Genomic DNA, 21,197 nt, shown 5'->3' with positions numbered 1-21,197 from the left:
AATACAAGAGAATTAGACTAAGCAGCAGAACTAATGTTTAATGAAACAGATTACAACGTTCATGTTTTTATAAATCATCCAAGGGTTGCTCTTTATTTTATTTGTGATGAAATGAAATCTGAAACAAGGTTCTACAGCCAGAATAAACAGGGATGGATGTGGGGCACACCCTCAGCCCTCCCCAAGTGCCAGAGGCTCTGGAGGTGAGGTAACGCCAACCCTGACATCTCCCACCTCCCCAACAACCTGACACAGTGCTGTCTCTGGACCAAGTCTAAGACTTTCAAGCTACATTTGCACTAGGAAATGGTCTGGGGATTGCTCCTCTGCCCTGAGGCCATCTGCCAGAGCAGTGTTTCTGTAAGGCTAAAACTCTCATTATAATTTTCTTATTCTCCAGTGTACAACAGCTGGACCAGACAAAGCACCAGGAACAGTCCTTGGCCAATACCACACTCCAAACTGCACCAGGGCAATTTTTTAGGAGAACACTAACTGATGTGAACAAAATCATGCCAAGAAGTGAGGTCTGTGTGTTAGCCCTGATCTGTGCAAATGCTGCTTTTGTATCCCACAGTGACAGAGAGCACACGGTTCACAAAAACCCACAACAAACACCTATGGCCCAGCATCTTCTCTGTGTAGACTCCATGTATTACTTAAATAAAACTCCACTAAACTTCCATGACACATGAAGGAATGGCATTTGGCTGGAAGAAGAGGGGGTCTTTCTCAGGAAGGAAAGAAAGATCCTGGTACAATTGCAGGATTCAATGAGCAACACCTCATTCTGCCTGCACAGCCAGGTGAAAAATGCAGGTTCACCTTTGCACGTAGCCAGCTTTGTTTCAAGCAAGCTCTAAAGACAAAACTCGCGCTAATTTCAGGGGGGCTTTTGCCTGAGTACGGGATGCAGGAGAGAGCCCTCTCCTGGTGAGCACTGAAGGTAGCTGAGAACACCCCTGGCACCGTATTTGGCACTGCCCCCCACCACATATCTGTGTGATGAAGTACTGAGCAGAGGCACTCAAAATAAAATATTAGAAAAGCTCAGCTATTTGAAGCCACGGAACCTTACGATTGAGGTCAGATTTGCTGGGATTAAAAATAAATAAATAAATAATAATACTGAAATCTAAATAACACTGAAATGATGGCATACTTGAAAACTGAAACCAAAAAATAGGTTATATAACGTCCTTAAAGGCACAGTTGGCCCTTCAAGTTCACAATGACTAGCCAGTTGTAACCTGCTTTTGAACCCACAGCTGAACCCTGCATGTCAAATTACTGAAAAGGGTGGGTCACCTTCTTTTTAAACCTGAAATCTGATAACCAGGCAAAAGAACCCCCATTCATTCTTTCTTTTTAGGACTATAAAGCCATGACACACCGATGATAACCTTAATTATACAGATCAACAAACTTTGCCTAATTAACACACTTTTGGATTTCATACTTGAACCAGAAAATAAGAAACTATATTTCAAAGCCCTGGTTTTGCAAACCAAAATTTACAACAGGTACCTAAGCTGGATGTGGCACATGGTAGGCACTTCAATAAATCATCATAATGATACACTGCCAAAATCGTGGCTGTCTGTTGTTAGATTTTCTCAAAATATCTAAGCATAATCCCTTTGCTTAAACACCACCAACAAAACCTTTTTTGTCACCGAGATGCAATGTAAAAATATATGGGTTTAAGTTCAAAATTATTTTTAAAGATTCTAAAGACCATATTGTTCATAGTAACATACGTAAGTATGTTTGTCTGGAACCATACCACCTACAGCTGTAACCTCATTAGATTTCACAAGGTAAGGAGGGTTGGGCCTATAGTATTTGCATGGAAGACCTCTAAGCAAATTCCAAGTTGCTGTATGAACTGGTATTTGTGCAGGGCAACATTCTTCTGCTGACTCAGTATTGAACCAGCATCAAGCATATGATCACAAGGGCTGTCTTTATGTAAGAGGTAAAAGCAAGGGTACCAAGTGCTTGTGGTCATTAAACACCCTATGGTAGTTTTTGCAAGTGTAGGAGTGCTTGGCCAAACACCAATCTAGATAATTACATCCTGCCCACTTACATTCTCCTGTTGCTTTAAATGGACAAGGTATTATTCTTCTATTCTTGCATAAAAGTGGATCCTACAGCCCTTCAATGGGCTTTGTTAGTACTATTTCTAGTGTGACCTTCTCCATGCAGGTCTCTATATGGTCACACAGAGACATTTCTATGACTCAGTATACTCTACTAGATTTTGGGTTTGCTGGCTTCTGATATCACCTCCACTGAGCTCGCTGGAATTTGCATCAGCCCAAATACACTAATTTAACCAAAATTATCAGTTACTTCCTACCTATGAAAGTCATATTTACAAGAAACCACTCTGAAAAATTAGTGTTTGATTATGAGATCAGTTTCTGTAGGACCTCTTTTTGGGACACCTGACCAAGGCCACATGCTCATTAGTTTGTGCATGATCCTGCCCACTCTCCCTGAACTCAGTAGCAAATTAGCAATGTGGTTCAATGACCCTAAGGCCAGGCCCTTTAATGGCAGGCCTGCCTTGGGTCCATACCATGTAACAGCAGAGCAATTCTTCCATCACTGCTCCATCTGAAACATGTTACATCAAACAAAGATCATACATAATCTTTTCAAGTCAGCTGTATCTTACATTTTAAGAGAGGGTGCAACAGATGGCTAAAAGCTTGCTTTAAAGTGATATGTCTATTAAAACAACCCGTGTTACTAGGGGGACTGTTCCTCATAACAGAAATTTGCTTCATTGAAGTAAAGTGGAAGGAAACCAGACTTCAGAAAACCTTCATTACTGTGTTCAAGTAACTCACGTTAGACTGCTGCCGTTCACCAACGTCCTCTCCAAAGAAGGGAGCTGTTAGCACGTTTCCCTGCAGAAGGAGCCTGTTAGCAAGATGGGTGCTGGCATTAGTTACGACTGTTACTCTGTGGCAGGGTTGTCAATCGCAATTATTTCCTGCAAATTTGAGTTTTCCCCCCTGCCAGTCGTTGTCTAAACCCTCAGTTTCAAAATGCACTTCATATTTCTGGCTTGTCCTACACTATGTCAATTTGAAGGCTGGCTTTGTGAGGCTTTTTTAGTTTAAATGTTTTTCTAGCTGTATTTTTGTAGGTCAGAAGAGTTTTTCCAAGTCTGTTCTCCTTCTGAGTGGTGATTCTCCCAATACAGCAAATACAGGGTTTTTATAGACCTGTTTTCATGAAGATTTAGTCATCTTAAAGTCTGAAATTATTTAGGAGAAAGATGACCATGTTAGTACGATCTATTGAAGGCAATTTATGAAATTCAAAGGCAGACAACTTGAGCAAAGCTATGCTTTAAACAATATTACTGGATGCAAAGTAAGCACACAGAAGACAGGTAGGAAAGAATCTTCACAAATCTGTACTTTATTTTCCTCATTTAATGTGATTTGCTGACCTCAAAACTTCTAACATTCTGTACTTCTAGAAACCAAGACTTGTCTCTCACATCTCTCCCCAGCTATAGGGACTAACTTTTGCTTCCTCTTTTGAATTTTTGACTTAGACCCTTTGGAGAATGAAGTTACTTGATAGAAGGAGGGTGATGCAGCTGGTTGAACAAGATCCATGCAGTTGGCTCAGTGAAGACAATACAGGTTCAGTGAGGACAATAAAGACAAAGGATAAGCTTATGAAATGTGGCTAGGTCCTTAGGGATTTTTCTTCTGCTTCCTCACAGTAAGTTGCAAAGATGACCAAACACAGTCACTGAATTTCCAGCAGAAAAGAGTGGTCAATTTCATAGCCTGACAGGACTTGTCTCCATTGACACTGACCAGCTTGAGAGGAAGGGGACAAAACGCACCCTAGATAAGAGTTCAGCAACAGGTCCTGTTGTGTAGCTCTTGCTCATACCTGATTTTTCATATACTCCCAACCTTCCCAAAAAGTCCAGACTACTTTACAGTTTTGGTTTAATGTAGGAGAAACAAAAGGGGACAGAGGAAGTGCTGACTTCGGTACCTGTACTCGAGTGGATTAATGTTACTCAAACCGTGGGCTGACTCACGACCCGTGCCCTTTGGGGCCCTCTCCTTTGCTCCCATCACTACTGCCTGGAGGTGCCAGGAAGTAGTGAAGAGGAAGGGCCCAACCCTTGGCCTGTGAGGTCGGAGACACCGCGATGGGCGGCGGATAGGCAGGGACACTTCAGAAATACGCGTCGGCCGGGCCAGCCGGCGGGCGGTGGGGACCCGTGCGGGCGCCGGGCCGGCGGCAGCGCAGGCGTGCGGAGCGGGGCGGCCCGGGGCGGGCAGCGCGGACACCGCGCCGAGCCCGGAGCTCCGCCCGGCACAAGTGCAAAGCAGCGCCCCGGGGCTGAGCTGGCTCCTGCCCTCTCGCCCCTTACCTCCCCGCTGCCGGGACGACCTTTGTGGAAGAGAGGGAGGGAGGGAAAGAGGGAGGGGGTTACCTTTTATTAGCAAAGTCCCGTCCCTTGCCAGGGAAACTTTCTACGTGCCTGTGCGTGAAAGGCAACTGAAGTGCGAGGAGTGTCTGCCTTCTCCCGTACCAGCCTCCTCCTCCATCTAACCCCCCCCCCACCCCGGCCCGAGTCTCCCCTCCCGTTTTGCTCCGAGTTACGCTTTATTTGTGTCTGGAGAAAGGGGAGCACTTGTAGAGGGGATGTCCTGTTTTTGCCAGAGGAACAGTGCAAGAGGGGAACCTCGGCTGGGAGAAAGAACGAGAATAAATAAATAAGGAGCAGCCCTAAAATAAAGGTAGTGGCATATCCCGGCAGCGAGAAGGTGAGTGTCTGACTTCCCTGTCTCCGAGTCTCCCTCCCACCCCTTTGCTCAGGGGTGGATGCAGGAAACGGTTCCTTGTCGCATGTGCATGTGTCCGTGGAGATGCGTGTGTGCCTGCGGTTGTGTTTAGGGTTTATTTAGCATTGTTTTTCTGTTGGTCCAATGTAAAAAATAAAAAAAGTTGTTGTAAAACAAACGTGATAGGAGAGAGGAGCGGGAGCAGAGTCGGGGTTTCGCCCCCTGGCCCCACGCGAGTTTAGTTCCAAAAAACCCCCTGGTCTCCCATGCGGACGGGGTGACTTATAGCCCGTCCAGACGGACTTTCTGCCTCTCCCCAGGTGACCGTCCTCGCCGTCTTGTCCTCACCCCTAGCCGACCGGCTGTTACCGCGGCCGCTGGATAAGCCCGGTGCCGGCTGCCATCGCATTGTTCCTCGCCTGCGCCTTCCGCCCACCCTCGCAGCGGCGGAAATGGGGGGTCTGGGATGCGCCCCACGACCAGCCGGGGGGATGCCGGCCCACCCGGGCCAGGCGGGAGGGCTCTGCGGCCCGCCATGCCCACCCGCGCCTGGGAGGGCCGGGGCGGGAGCCGGGGTCAGAGCTGGGGCCGGCGGCGTCTCGACCGGAGGCTGGAAGGAAAGAAGTTTTATGGCGGCGGGAGCCCCTCTGGCATGAAAACACGCAGGGATGGTAGGGACCCCCTTCCCGAAAGACACGTTTCTGCCAGCGAGGCAAGGGCTTGGGAGAGCTGGAGGAGAGGCAGCTCGGCTGGGACCGCAGGCAGGGCGGTGGGTGCCGCCGCGCGCCCCGCTCCGCGCCCCGCTCCGCACCCGCCGCCGGCCCCGCACGGGGGTCTCCCCTGCCCTCCTTGCTGCGGGCGGAGCAGCCCTGGTGGGGTTGGCGGATGGGGCCGGCTGCTTTTGGCCGGCAGCCGCCTCTGGGGTTCCTGCAGCAGTTTTTCCCTGTGTCCGAGGGGAGCGGGGACAGAGCTACTCGTTGTTTTTGTTCCTCTCCCTGAGGGAGCCCTCCTGCCCTTCCGCTCCTCCGCCCCGGCTTGTTTTTTCATCTGGTTTAAGGACTAACCGGTGCGTTTTCGGGTTCTCCCACCTTGCCTCCGCCCTCTCCGCGGGTCCCTGCTGCCCTGGGGGAAAGAGGCACAGGAAAGCCCCGGCTCGGGGGTCCTGTCGCCCTTCCCGCCGGCGATGCGGGTTCTTGTGTTTTGGTTCGAGGGCGTTTCCACGTGGGGAAGCCTCTCGGTGTGTGTACTTGATCCGTGAGGAGGTAACAGGATTCTCCGTGTTCAAACCGAGTGGGCGGTTGGCCATTAATTTGCCTCTCCGGCTGTCATTACAGACTTCCAAAATCAGATACCCCGCCGGCTGCGTTGCTTTCACAAGCAACTTCACAAGCGGTCGCTTCTCCCCGGAGGCTCGAGGGCTCCTCCGCGCTGTGCCCGGGCGGCGGGGGGTGCCCCGGTACCCGCCCGGTACTGTCCCGGTTCCGTCCCGGTACCGACCCGCCGCGAAGCAGCACCGCGGCGCCTTCCAGCGAGGGGCGAGAGCGGCATCCATCCCAGGGAAGAGCCGCTGCCAGCCGGTAATTGGCATCTAAAGTTTCATTTACGTTTATGAAACTGCCGTGGAGAGCCAAGTAGGTACGGCGCTGCCTTCCCGTTATCCCGCGGGCAGGATTTAAAGCGCAGCACGCGGAGCTGCACGTTCCTCTGGCGAGGGGCGATGTGAAATCGCTGGTATTTACAAAAATCCTGGGAGATACGCTGGACCAGACAAGGGGAGCGCCTTGGCCGGTTCGAGTTTAAGCATGAAGTCATGCTAGAACAGTAAGAAACAAGTATTTTCAGTTTTCTGAGTTTTGTTTTACGTGTTTCGCTTGCTGAGAGCAGAAAGTGCGTCTCAGATAAACTAATCGACAGTTTAGATTTAGAATGCAGTATACAAAGCAAGCATCTTATCTGTGTGGTGATTTAAAAAAAAATTTTATTATTTTTTTGGTCTGACCTCAGTGTTTGTTTTTTTAGTTGAAGAGTGTACCTTGCATTAAAGCTTAGGTTATATCATTGCTTCATTTCCTTAACATTCGGAAGAGCAGTTTTGTAAAAATTCCTGTGGGTTTGACTTTTTCTTCTCGTATTTCTAGAAATACTGCCGAACACCAAATGTTTGCATACCTATAAATGTGGTCCTGTGAGTAAAGTGGAAATACAAGACTTGTATTTCTCTCTCTTGCCTGTGATTCTTCCTGTATGTTTGACATCTAACATTATCTGGGCTATGTCCAAAACGGCTTTTCTTGCTTTCTTATGAAAATTTTGGTATTTATGTCAACAAATTTTGTTCAGTCAAATTTAACAAACATCAAGGAGGAGTATGTTGACTAATCTTTTCTGTATCCATGTTCTGATAATTCATATGCAGTTACAAATTATATCTATGTGGTTGTAATGCTAATAAATGTAATTGAAGGTTGCTCTTGCTGGATTTGTATTTATTAAGGGCTTCACAACACTTTGCAATATAAATTTATTCTGCTGTATGGATAAGACCAGTGGGATAGATAATTTAATAAGTAGAAAACCGGTAGGTTTCCAGTTCATTGCAGTTCCCGGTTGAAATGTTTCAAACAAGGCAACTAGAAATACAGCTATACATAGTATCCTGTTGCATATTTTTAGCCTCTGATGCAAGCTTTGAGAGCGACTCTAAACTTTACGCAACTTTTACCTGTCAGTCCTAGAATTAATCCATGTTAAGCACTGGCATTTGGAGTGCAAAAGGTACCTGTCTTTTTCCCTGATGACCTAGTGGTTAATGCACGACGTTCAATGCAGTCTTCCAATGTTAAAATTTGAACTACTTTTCCTTCTGTTAAATATGAAAGTTAATTCAGAAAGAGGAAAGTTTCTTGGAAATTCTGTCATATGCTCTATGTTGCAACTATTCAGTTTGTTTCTGTTATCTTTTTCTTTCTTGAAAGTAAGGTTTTTGTGAACTCAGGGTAAGACAGGTCTCCCTTTTTATAAGGAGAGTTTATTCAGCATACTTCTATATTGCAGCTGCTGATCATATTTCATAGAGCTGTTAAAGCACTTAAAACCTAAAATTAGGTACTGTCTGGTAGTAAATATTTCAAATCACTCCTCGAAGAAATAATTAGAGAACTTAAAAAAAAGGCATTTTGAAATACATTGTTGGACAAAAGTAACCTTGCTCTGCTTTTACTTAAAATAATGCAATTATAATCTAAATTACTGATTTCAACAGTGTGCTTTTTCCTTAAGTTTTCTTAATCTCCTGCACCTTTTACTGTGATTTTATGCTGATTTTATTTCATATCATAACATATACTTTGTTCAAGCTATGTTTACTGCGGAAACATTTATATGAACAGGTATTTAATTAATTTCTAACATACGGGTACTTCCAGTGGTTATTCTTCTGATTCTAAGAACTGAAACATAAGTTTCCTTTCTTCCTGGTATGCATGTTTCTGTATGGCTTTTGATTGCAGAAGGTGTACACTTGCTTTTTTTCAGATTTAAGATGAGTTAATTCAGAGATTATAATTTTTTGGTCATACAGCAGTTTTCAATTTGTCTTTTAGTGGAGCATGGGAATAGGTTTGTTTGCTCATTATCATTGATTCTTAGTATTGTCAGGGTTTGCAAGAAGAACAGAAACACAGAGGCATCAGACTGACAGACATCTGTCAAGTTTATCAGGTCCTTTAAAGTTTTTTTGAAAGTTCAGCACTAAGCCAAGTCTGGTAGCAGAAGCACTCGGGACTCTTTCGTTTTTATTTTATACTTGAGAATCAAGTGTTATTTCTTCAATCTAACTTAACCTATGAACTTCTTCCCATTTTGTGTCAGAAGAGCAGTATTTATGTTGCCCAAGTGGAAGAAGAGTTTTGATACTTGGTCATCGATTGAGACGTTTATAAGTGGGCTTTTAATATGTGGTATTAACTCAATACGTGCTCTTTTTATTTTTCTTGGACTTAAACATTGTGTAAATGTGTGTCCAACTTAACCTTTTCTGTCATTGAAAAACGCTAATTGATCTTGCTGGCCCTGACATAATAGTATAGTTTGATATTTGAAACCTTTCAGCTTTGGCATGGCCCTTTAATCACCCCTGAGATTTCAGGGCATGGTTCTACTGAAGGCATAAACTGCTACTCTTTTAAAAATTAAATAACAATGGTTATTAAAAATAAATTATCTTTGTTGGTCTTCTAAAGTTAGAGGATGTTTTACCTCTCGAAGCCCCAGGCTTTTCAATATACATTCAAGACTTTCTGCTTTATTTGTGTGTGCTAGGTGACATTTTAGATGTTGCTATACAGAAATAATGTTTTTGGCCAAATCCACACTTCTGTGTTGCAGTGTTATTAAATCTGTCATTAAATCAGAAGCGCTTATAGGAACTTGGATGCACTTTGCAATGCAAAAGCTGAGATGTGAAGAGTGCTTATCTGTCAAGTAAAGAATAAAATTTATTTGAAAAGGCAATGAAACTTGCATTTTTAGTCCACGTTGTAGGTTGTAATACTGCCAGAAGGATTCCTTTTGGGATGCCTGTAACACAGGACCCCGATGGAAAGCGTTTTAAGGCATTCTCTTCTTTTTGTCTCTAAGCCTGAGAAATGTGTTGAGTAGCCTTTTACTTTAATGTTGAACAGTAAAATTACTTAGAAGATTTATTATCCTATACCAAAATGCATCACTGGGCAGTCTCACTCACAGGATTGTATATAGGCTAGTTGTCAGACTTTTGAGCACAATGTCAAATGCTAATGGCTGTCTGAGGAATACTAAAGTTCAACCATTTTATTTTCAATTTGTTTGAAACTTCTTCATGATAAAGAAATATTAGAATGTGGAGTGATTATCTTCAGATATTTTGGAGGTCTGTATACCACTGAGACTCAGATATATTTGGTCTTAAGCTATTAGACTCAAATACTAGACACTAAACTCTGATTTAGACTGCAGTTACCGTGGATTTTAAAAGCAGGATTTTGAAGGTTTTCTGTGATAAATTTTTTTGGGGTCTGCATCCTTTTCCTAGAATTAAAAATAATAATAAACAAAATAATGGCAATTTTTCATCAAGCAGCTGCCCAGTGTGACGAGTAATGTGGCAGGACTGTGTAGGGCTGTTTAATTGTATGTAATTTAAATGCTGTCTCTGAAGAACTGAGTCTGGGCTGAGTGAGTAACGTGTCTTTACTTCAGGATTGCCTCCTTTTGTGGCTGGACTACACAGTTTGACTCATCTGGAGCAGCAAATTGAAAAAAGACCTCCCAGAGCAGCCTGCAAAATATTAACATATAGAAGACTAAGTTTCATATAGGTGATAACTTTTTACTTACGTATTTAAGTTAATACGTAATAGATTTTTTTGCAACATTAAAATTTATTACTGTGGTGACATGACCCAGTCTAAGTTGACATTGTCAGCAGTATAAAAATTACTGCTGCTTTTTTTTTTTATTTATTTTTATTGGGTAGATGCAGCAAGTAAGTATTATGCTCTTGACACAAATATAATTAAACCACAAAAACCTACATTAAAATACCATGGAGGGTCTGATGTAGACCACAATAGTAAAATAAATACAGAGCTGAGTTTTCAGCGTTTCAAATAATTCTTCTCTATGACTGTGTATATGACTATTGAAATCAATGCTGGTGCATGAGGTAATTGGAAACTTAGCTGGATGTTTTGTGCCAGATCCTGAGCTGTTGCAAATTGGAGTAGGAATGTTGAAATTACACTGGTGGTCTCACATTATGCCAAATGGTATCTAGTCCTCTATTCTTAGTGCAGTCTTTTTTTTGGAGGAAAGGTATTCTAGAATGCTTTATATGTATGAGATCACATGCACAGAGGAAAGAGCCTGCAGTACTTAGAAAAAAGAAAGGGAAGTTATGTATAAATGTCCAAATAATATATTCATGTTCTCTTCCTTTTTAAGACTTTTTCATACTCCTATGTTAGAATATATCTTTTAAAATTTTTACAGCACTTTATAAATGACCATAGAAATGCCTTTTCTAATAATTGTATTACTGAAATTATATAATTAGAAATATTGTTAATTGGCTATGTTTGTTAACTCCCTTCAGGCAGCTGTGTTGCTCATAGAAGGAAATAGGTTGCATTTACTCATTCATTTAATTAATGCCAAGCCTATTCAACGAAAGGTGCAAAGTCCGTTTACCATGTTAAATCCCACCTGGATGTTCCTTTTTATTTGCTGTAGTATATTCTCAGAGAATCACAGAAAATTAAGGTCCCCTTATTTCCAAATGGGTGCAGCTAAACCATCCTCTATACAATCCAGTTTATGCATCCTGACGTCATGCTATATAGGAGGTCTCTCTTCCAGGTCTCCTGAGTGTCTTAACATAGACCTGGTTTCAGAAAACCAGGCAGAGCTCAGGCAGCTTGTGCACATTTGTTCTGCCAAGTTCTAACAATGCAACTCAGCCTCATGTTCCTGTTCTAGTCTTCTTAACATGGAGAACAAGGGAGTTGGAAAACAATAGGGATGAATGGTATGGAGATTTTACAAATTGATTATATTTTTGGGAAAGGTTCTTCAAAATAAAATTTTTAGGTTACACAAGACAAGGTTTGGAACTGTAGTAAGTTTTCAAAGTACTTTTACACTCAGCCACCTAGTTTTATGTTTATTCTAATCTGATGTGGTAGAAGGAGCTGGTGTAATGTTAATTTGATTAAATTGCTTCTCCTTCAGAGAAGCAATTTTGTGTTCAAAACAGGGTCCAAGTGCTGAGCTTGCTGTTCAGCAGTACAGCTGGGAGTTGCCTGCAAGAAGAGGAGTAGGGTCTTTTAGCTACAATGGCCAGCTGATGTGCTTTCTAGTAATTTCTGGTAACTATTTACCTACGATTCAGCTCTTAATGATCCCCTCATCCTTGATATGCCTAGAGATAGTGCCAAGAAAAAGTTGTTCATCACCTTTCCAGGGATGGAGGTGAGGCTGACTGGTCTATAGTTACCCGGGTCCTCCTTCTTGCCCTTCTTGTAGACTGGAGTGGCATTTGCTATCCTCCAGTCCTCAGGCACCTCTCCTGTTGCCCACGACTTACCAAAGATATTGGAGAGTGGCCCAGCAATTACCTCCGCCAGCTCCCTCAGCACCCATGGGTGCACTCCATCTGGACCCATCGATTTATGAATGTCCATACTGCTTAACTGATACCTAACCCAATCCTCATCTACCAAAGCAAACTCCTCCTTTATCCTGACTTCTCCTGGGGCTTTAGGGATCTGGGGCTCCTGGGGAGAGTCTGCAGCAGTAAAGACAGAGGCAAAGAAGGCATTCAGTACCTCTGCCTTCTTTACATCCTCTGTCACCAGGGCACCCACCTCATTCAGCAGTGGGCCTATATTGCCTCTAGTGTTAGTTGTATCTGCAAAGTATTTGAAGAAGCCCTTTCTATTGTCTTTGACCTCACTAGCAAGGTTTAGTTCCAAGGAGGCCTTAGATTTCCTTATTGCCTCCCTACATCCTCTGACAACAGTCCTGTATTCCTCCCAGGTGGCCAGCCCATCCTTCCATGATCCATAGATCCTCTTTTTCCACTTGAGTTTGCCCAGCAGTTCCTTGTTTAACCATGTGGGTCTCCTGGCTCCCTTACTTGATTTCCTACCCATTGGGACGCTCTGATCCTGAGCTTGGAAGAAGTGGTCCTTGAATGTTGACCAACTATCTTGAGCCCCTGTACCATCTAGTACCCTGCCCCATGGGACTTCTCTTAATAATTGATTGAAGAGGCCGAAGTTGGCCCTGCAGAAGTCCAGGGTCCTGTTCCTGCTAGGTATTCTGTTCCTCCCACACAGGATCCTGCACTCCACCATGTCAGGATCACTGCAGCCAAGGCTGCCATTGACCATCACCGCTTGAACCAGACCCTCTTTGTTGGTGAGCACAAGATCAAGCAGTGCTCCTCTCCTAGTTGGTTTGTCCACCATTTGTATCAAGAAGTTATCATTGATGCATTGGAGGAACCTCCTACACTGTGAATGGATGTGACTCTTTGCTGTGTCTGACCAACCATCTCTAAAGTTCCTACGTCCATCTGTCCTCTGTTGCAGAGGATGGAAGAGCACGAAACTCCGGTTTCACCTTTGGTGGTAGTGTTTCCTAAGCAGCCCCTTAGCCCTCCTCTGCTGGCCACTCATTTAAGCTGGATCTGTTCTGTGCTCTGGTTCACAACCAGCTGTGCTGGCAAAGAGGCGAAGGTGGGAATAAGTGGGAACATCCCCATTGCCAAGCCTGGCACCGGCAAGGCTGACACTGCTGCAAGAACCAGTCTCTGTTACCAAAGCTGCTACCTCTGGTAACTGAAGTGCAGGATCAAGTCTGTGGGATAGGTGGAATTTTTCAGGATCAAAACATTGTCTAAAAAAATGATCCCTTGATATTTAACCAAAAGGCTTTGTTGATGTGGGGTTTTATAACTAAAACTGAAGTCACTGCAAATAGTTTGCAGATACATACGCAGGTTAAAACAGCAGGGGAAGTTTTTCTACCTTTGGAGGTGACAGCTGTGACATTCTCAAAGGCAGGCAGGAGTTCAGATGTGATACCAGATGATTAAACTTTTCCAGGACTCTGCACCACTGTCCCAAAGCTGGGCTCACAGGAGCAGATGTGACAAAGGCAGAGTGTCACTGCACTAGAAGGACATCATTGCCGAGGGCTGCAGCTCCCACGATGGGCTGTGTTCTCTTACCACTGTTGCTGCGGAAAGGAGAAAAGTAATGTCTCAAAAGTAGCCATTACTTAGCTGACAGGGTAGACAAAGTGCTTAATTTATGGCAACTATTTTTTATGAGTCTCCACTGTCACAAAATATTAACTTATATGCTTTCATGTTCCAGATGCTTTTTGTATATTGTTCCTGTATAACAGTGAAATATGCATGCTGTACCACATCACGGGTTTATGAACACTCAAGCATGCCAAACTAGTGATATTTTTGATATGAGTACAAGTTTGATTCCTAGAGATAAGAGTAGTGATGTAATAAAGTTCTGTAAGGGTTTTGAGTTGACAGAATTTTTTGGTTATATAAACTTGAAGGGCACAAAATTAATTTGGCACAAATGAAATGGATTAAAAAGCAAACTCAAGCATAGATTTGAAAAATACTTCCTTGTTAATGAATCCTTAAAGAAGACACTGTTACAGGGAGCCTTTCTGGGGTTAGTCATCAAATCAAAACCTGTTTATCATGTTACCTGTGACACAAACATTAGTAAGTTCTACAAGAAGTAATATCTTTGATTAGATCAATTGATTAGACCTAATAAAAGAGATCTCACAAACTTTCTTGTACTTCTGTCATTAAACTGTAATGCCTACAGTACTGCTACGATGAAGACTGAAGGAAGAGTAAATAATGAAGAGAGCAAATTGCCAAGAGTATTCTGGCTGGTTCAGTAAACTGAGAGCAAGCAAACAGTATGTGCTTCACTGCAAGCCAGTTTGTTTAAAATAACAAATGGAGGCATATAGTATCATAGACCAAAAAAAGTAGTAATTATTTTTTTAAAGTACTAGTCAGAGTAAGAGAGGTTACATATGTAGGTGGTATGGGTGCAGCTGCTACTGGAAAGTGATGCCTTCTTTTAGCTTTGGAAAGGAAGCTGGAAAAAATAGAAGAAGCTGCAGGTATAAGACTAGAGGAGTAATTAAACAATTGGGAAACATCTTCCAGGGAATGAGCAGAGTATAGTTTACCAAAGGAGAAGGTACCGTTGTTTGATCTCAGCTAATAAATATCTAAGTGGGGGAAGGAAATCTAGGAAAGGACTTATTGTCAAAACAGTTGTTTAATTTCAATCAGAGAATACCTGTTTTTCACAGTTACTTTCTGTTGCATACTTAGCGCTGGCTGGCCCGTGCAATGGTGAGCTGTTCCAAGGACTTCATGGTGTTTCAGGTGTGAATGGGGAATGCTGATGGTCCTGGAACTGAAATGGGTGCAGACAGTTCTTGTGAGAAGCAGCAGCATAATCAGTGTGGACTACACAGCAGTTCTAACACTGGATTTAGCGTTTTCTTTGTGCTGGACAAGGTGGCACATAGGAATTTTGCTACTTTTCATTCATTGTGTTCTGATGGTTTCGGTTTAGCTTGGCAGCTGTATGCAGCAGTATTAAGTTTGATGAGCAATAGCTGTCCTTGCCTTTCTCAGGAACCACCTGAGTCACATGCTGGCACCAGCAGGAGTTCCTTATTCTGGGACAGTTTTGCATTAACGTTTTTTGTTTCCTGGTCCTCAGTAATTCCTTGAGAATGGAATAGTTTCCCACATGCAATATTCAGGGATTACTGTCAACTTTAATTAGGAAAAAGGTTTCATTTCTCCTACCAAACCAGAACTGAAGTACTCTGGTCTCTTTTCAGCAGCTTTACTTTTATATTTCCTTCTGGCATTTAAAAATGTTCCACTGAAGAGCTGCATGTGAAACCCTTGAAGTCCCAGGAATGGCCAGGAATGGCAGCTGCTGGTGAGGAACAGGCAGCGATGCTGACAGCTGAAAAGGAAGGGCAAGCTGTGAGCTTCCTTCTTCATCAGGATGTTTCTAGGAATCTTGGCTATTACTTCAGTAATTGTCATTGTTCACTGCTGAACATGCTCTGGAAACTGAGGCATGGCTTTTTAAAACAAATAGGGAGTATGGATACTTTGGATACTGTCATGGCTTTCATTTTAATACAAGGTTGGATTCTGTGGATTCATTTATCCACCTAGATAAAACTGCCCTTGGCTTTTACCTGGACGATACGCTTATTTGTAGGTCCTCCTAAATTAAGACATGATAAATAGGGCTTCTGTTTTAGAAATAATCTCTACTGTGGCCTTATGCTATTTGTGTGTCACAAAGTGATTTTATATTTTTTAATGTGTGAAAGGTAAATTTAACATGCCATGTGGGGAGATGAAGTAAGAAATAATTAATATATTTAAGTTGGCAGTGTCTCTTTAAATATTGTCTAGCCAAGCATAGTCTTATTTTTTTCTGTTTTCAGTGGCTTGTTTATAAAGAACTGAAATGTTTTATTTGGTTTGTTTTCAGCTATTTTCTACCCCCAAAAAAAGAGAGGGAAAATGTCTCAGAAATTAACCAAAATATGCCATGTAGTAAGAAACAAAATCCTTCCCCCTAGAAAAGCCTAGTTGTTCAAAACATTGAAATGGCCAGCTAGTAGGAAAATAAAAATAGAATTTTTATTGAAATTAGAAAAGATTATACATCTGTCTGTGGTATCTTTCAATTACTTTTTTCATTGGGTTTTCCCCACCCCTGGGAAGGGAAAGAAATCCCTGGGTAGGGATTGTGTAGGTTTGATCACTCCATGAGTTTGAAAACACTGTGAAATTTTTTTGCAAATCAATATCCCTTTATTTTTAGTGGCACACAGTGGGATTTGAGATTAGATTTGTTTACAATTCCAGACCAGAAACAGTCTCAGCATTTCTTTTCTTTATTTCTGGCTGGAATAATCTGTAATTGATTAATCTGGAATGAGTCAGAAGAGGTCTGTGTCTCTGCCTGCCTGAAGGAAGCATGAGTGAAGAGGTCTCTCGCAGTTGGGAAGCCCCAAACATCAGTGGATTCACAGCTCTGGTTTCTATCTTGGCAATTCCACAGTATATTGTGCAATGTTAGGATAAGGCTGGAACTGCTGAGTTTATAATTCTGTACTCTGCAATTCTTAAAGCTACTTTCTTATTTGTTGCACAGATATGGAATGGGAGTGGTAGGCAGAGTAGGGGTCAGTTTTAGCCATATTTGAGTACTTGTAAAATTGATACTTGGTTTTGCAAGAGAGATTAATGCTGCACTGAAGTATTATTTTATCTAAAGCACATGAGATATGATGCTTGCTGTTGTTTACCATGTGCCAAGAAGTCTTCCTGGTTTTCTGTTTTCCTGCTTGCTTTGTTGTATTATGATAATGGCATAGCAGGCAGAGCTCTTGTCATAGACTTTGCATTTCTTACCTGTTTTATGTACCTAACTGATGCAGAAACCTCATGGTCTGTGTTGTTGCACTTTTTTGTCTTGGTGCCTGCTTTTGACTGGTATCAAATGGTTTTATGATGGTAAGACTTGTTTCTAAATTAGAAGTAACTGATGCAGAGTGGGAATATAATCTTAATTTTTCTGGAATAAAATGTTGAGAAATACCACACAAGGAAACTGAGTTCAAGGAGCCCAAACTGCTTAAAACTGACAAATACACAAGTGTTCACCAAATACCATGCAGAATTTGCAAGACTGTGTATAAAAAAATGTCTAGTAACTGGCATGAAAGCCAATTATTTTACTTGAATTTTGACAGGTTTTTAGTGTATTACAGTGGGGTGGCATGAATCATGTCTGTTTTAATTTCTGTATTTGACATCTGGCATGAATTCATATGCTCAGAAAGGAAGATGAAAACAACAAATTATGTCCCACTTATAGATGTGTAATTTTTCAGAGGAGAGAGAAGGTAAAAAGGAAATTAGATGAGCAGAGAACTATAAAAGCCTGCTGGGTGTTGAAGACCCCTTCCCTGTTATTAACATACATGATAACCCAGTATGGATAATTTTATTGTCTCAAGATGTGGAAATGCCTGAGTTGTGTTACTAGGACCAAACACTCTTTCATCTCCAGCAGGGCTAACATACAGACACTAGACCTTCTTCTGTGAATCTGAGCTTTGGGGTTATCAGTGTCATGATGATGGAACACCAGGATTTATTCGTAATTCCTTTCTTTTTTTTCTTTCCTTTTTTTGTGTGCTAATAACACCTGACATTGCAGCTTGAAACATACTCATTTCATAAGCATGGTTTTTGTGTATGGTAGAATATATATTGTATAGCCAGTATGCATATTAGAATATATAATGTATACCTAGTTTAGATAGATGCGTGTTCTTATGCATATCCATGCTGGACACTGTGCTGAGATGAGAGTGCTGAGCAGGTCCTGGAGAATGTCCTGCACAGCCCCCTCAATCTAGCTGTCACCTATGTATTTTGCTGTGAGAGCAAGGGCTCTTGCTTACAGAGGAGTTGGCTGGGTCCATCTCCTTTTCAGCATGTCCTGGAAATTCCTCCTGTATTTCTTCACTGTAAATGATTAGCAGGACAGTCTGTGTGGTTGCAGTCAGCAGGCAATTCACCTGTGCCCAGAAGCCTACAGAAGTTGTATGAGTTGTTGGATGAACTCCTGGAGTAATGCTGATCATTCAAAATAAGGAATAATAGATCTTCACTACTTAAGCAATCCATCTGCAGAACACAAATCCAGTGGAGATGGTTTCCCTCCCACCAGGGACCACTGGGACTGTTGGGAGCTGAAATAAGCTGTGCCCTAGGGCTGGCAAGGTGTGCTGGCCCGCAGCTGCGTGCCAGGGCCCTGGGTCAGGAAGGAGCTCAGTGTTCTGGAGGTCACTAGTAGATGGAGAAGAGGGTCCTGAAGATGCTGCAAAAGGTTCCAGAAAACTCTAAAACTTACCTAAGGGTAAAATTCTCATCTGCAACAAGCAGACTGAAACCAGAGTGATCCAAAGAGAGCTATAGCTAACCCTCTAGAGATGTGGGCCTCAGGAAAAAAAACAAAACACAACAGTATTAGAAGATGAGAAAGGGAAAGACAGGTATTCCATATTATCCTTAATTCTCTGTGGAGCAAGATTTGTTTCTATGATTCAGTATGACTTTTTTTTGGGAGGCTCATTTCACTTGTCTTAATATCAGGAGATAGATGCCAGTCACTTCAGCTAAACTTTCGTACACATTCAAGATTCCCAAGGCACTTCTGCTTCCTGCAAGTGTAAGGAATGTTAAATAAAAAATTGAGAGCTAAAAAGTATTTCAGAAATTCCATATATTTCTCTCCACCTTCCACTTTCCCCTCAGGAAAGCATGTTCCTGACTGGGTCATACTATCAGTATGGCTTTGCTTTCCTTTTTAAATGTTTATTATGTTTATAGTATTTAAAATTTGCTAGTAATTCGCTCTCCCTTGAAGATAGATAGAGGTTATAGTGTTTCTTACTGGTTTTGTTTTCCACTAAAGAAGAATTGTTTTTATTAGGGTTAATGCTCCATCAAGAAAATGCAGAACTTCTGTATAAGAGAAAACACAAAAGCCAACAAAGTTAAAAAAATAGTGTAAATATCACATATAAATATGTGATATTTAACACACATAAATTAGTTCTAAAATTAGTTAGAACAATATCAAGCAATAGCTTTTCTGAGATTATGTTGAGAGCTGAGTTTTCGTTTTGCCTTACAACACAAGAAATATCTTCTTCTTCTACAAAACATGGATGGGCACTGATGTCCAGTTTCTAGAAAGCTCTATGATTCTAATTTTGTTTATTTTAAAAGTTTTAATTTAGTATGTTTTTCTTATTGACTTGCCTGCTAGTACTTTCACTCGCATTTTGAAGAAACAGGTTATAAAGCACATGAGTGTTATTTCTCATCTGTGGCATGGATTTTTCTTATTTTCCAAATGTATTACTATGAGGGACTAAGAAAGCAGTGTTTTTACTGTCCAAAATACAGGTTCGGACTGTAGATACAGGCTAAGTTGAAATTCTAATAAATCAGTATATGGTTTCCTTTAAATTTAGGTTATATTTTATCTTTTTTAGATGAGACTTCATGTGATATGCATGCAACTAGAAGACTGTTTTTCTAAGTAAGAAATGGTATAATGTTAGGTGATGCCTGTTTGTTACTGCCTGTACCCTCTCTGCTGTTCTTTCAAAGAAATGAATTTCATGGGAAGCAAACAACATGAAATAATCTAATTTAGTGAGATTGCAGTACAAGTCAGTTCCTTGCACTGATTCTAGATCAATTACTTTTCTTATTACCTGCCTCGCATAACCTTTCACAGTGCCTCAAATGCCCTTCACTCCCCTCAGATGTTCCCTAGGAATGGTGCAAACCCAGACAGAACCTCTCCTGAGGCTTGGTGGAGGTCAGACCTTGGAGCCTGTCCTCATTTGTTGGCACCTTACTGCTCCATGTCCTGCCTATGTTCAGTTGCAGTTAAAAGCACTAAGTACTTCTGCTACCACAGGTTTCTGAAGCAGAGCACTAGAAAATGAGAAATTGGTCTATTTGTGACCACTTCTCACTTTACATTTTGCCTCTCAACCTGTGGCTGTGACAGACATGAGTAATTGTTTGTGGCTGTGAGTTAAATGTGTTAACCACAGTAGCATCCTTTCTGTTTAGGCTTCTTATCAATACATTTCAAAATGTAAAATGTAAAAACCAATAAAGTAAATCTGAATAGGATCCTGCAGCTCCTGTACTAGACTGTCAGAACATCACCTTGATATAACCTCAGTAGATGTTCTTCAGGTTAAACAGAATAAAAGAACCTGACAGTGTGCCCAAGGGGATTATCATGTGAAGAAAATTGTTGTGGTGGAAACTGAGGACCTCCTCCCCTCTAATTTCACTTAAGAAGACCAACTCTAAATGGGCCAAGAGAGTACTTTCTTCCTTAGTTTTTGGATTGAAGTGAAAGAGAGGAATATTTTTGTCTGATGGCTGAACTCCTCTTCCAGATGATGGGTTCTTCTCATGGAGGACCTGAAGCAGCCTCTGAAATACTCTTAGGAAACATAAGGGTTTTTAGGTTGGTTTTAATAGGCTGGCTTTTACCTGTGGATCCCCAAGCTGCACATTCTGTCTTCAGCTTGTGAAAGTTGCAGCACAGGATCATGTTAGACATCCTATAGAAAATGAAACTGCCTTAGTTAGTTGTTTATCTGTTTCAGTCCTAATTTTATGAAGAAATCATTGCAAAGGGAAAGATCACATCCTTGCTGTCTTACATTTTCAGTCATTTACAAAGCAGGATGCAGCAGATCCTCAAGTATTTTTGGGTTTTTTTTTGTGTTCTGTTTTGTTGTCGTGTTTTGGTTTTTTGTGGGTTTTTGTTTAGTTTTGTTTGGTGGTGTTGTTGTTGTTTTGGTTTTTGTGTGTTTCTTTTTTCCTTTTTTTTTTTTTTTTTTTTTAAACTTACGGGTGTATCTCTGGGAGGAAACACATGTTTTTTCTCATGGTCAAGTCCTGGAAGTTGCAGTTTAAATTTGATGAAGTGTTTTATTCCCCCAGATAAAAATAAATAAATAAACTAGATTTAAATGCATTTGTTGATGAGGAAAGTCAGGAATCCTCCTAATTAAGACATTTCTTAGAAAGGTAAAATTTTTATCTGGGAGCATAAAACACTTCATCAGTTTTAAAGCCACATCTGCAAGGACTGGATCAAGAGC

At 41.8% G+C, this 21,197-nt stretch overlaps 2 protein-coding genes across 9 annotated transcripts in view; one reads left to right on the top strand and one right to left on the bottom strand.

The window, feature by feature from the left end:
* The first annotated feature begins 4,652 nt into the window (after positions 1–4,652).
* EYA4 (EYA transcriptional coactivator and phosphatase 4) overlaps positions 4,653–21,197 on the top strand; it is a 153,281-nt gene continuing 136,736 nt past the window's right edge. For 6 of the 8 annotated variants that reach the window (XM_051614659.1, XM_051614658.1, XM_051614655.1 and 3 more), the window contains exon 1: positions 4,653–4,820. The gene's annotated coding sequence lies outside the window, so the exon portion shown is untranslated. Of the gene's footprint in view, positions 4,821–5,436; positions 5,510–6,220; positions 6,660–21,197 lie in introns of those variants that run through there. The other 2 variants (XM_051614653.1, XM_051614652.1) reach the window with 2 other exon arrangements.
* LOC127382346 (basic salivary proline-rich protein 2-like) lies at positions 5,077–6,426 on the bottom strand. Its single transcript, XM_051613824.1, has 3 exons — positions 6,310–6,426; positions 5,903–6,160; positions 5,077–5,448 (listed from the first exon to the last, which is right to left on the bottom strand). Exons 1-3 carry the CDS (start codon positions 6,424–6,426, stop codon positions 5,077–5,079), a joined length of 747 nt encoding a protein of 248 aa, XP_051469784.1.

This window comes from Apus apus, chromosome 3, assembly GCF_020740795.1.
Source record: "Apus apus isolate bApuApu2 chromosome 3, bApuApu2.pri.cur, whole genome shotgun sequence".
NCBI lineage: Eukaryota > Metazoa > Chordata > Aves > Apodiformes > Apodidae > Apus > Apus apus.
Note: the sequence above shows the minus strand (reverse complement) of the source record. Positions and strands in the feature narration are given on the sequence as shown.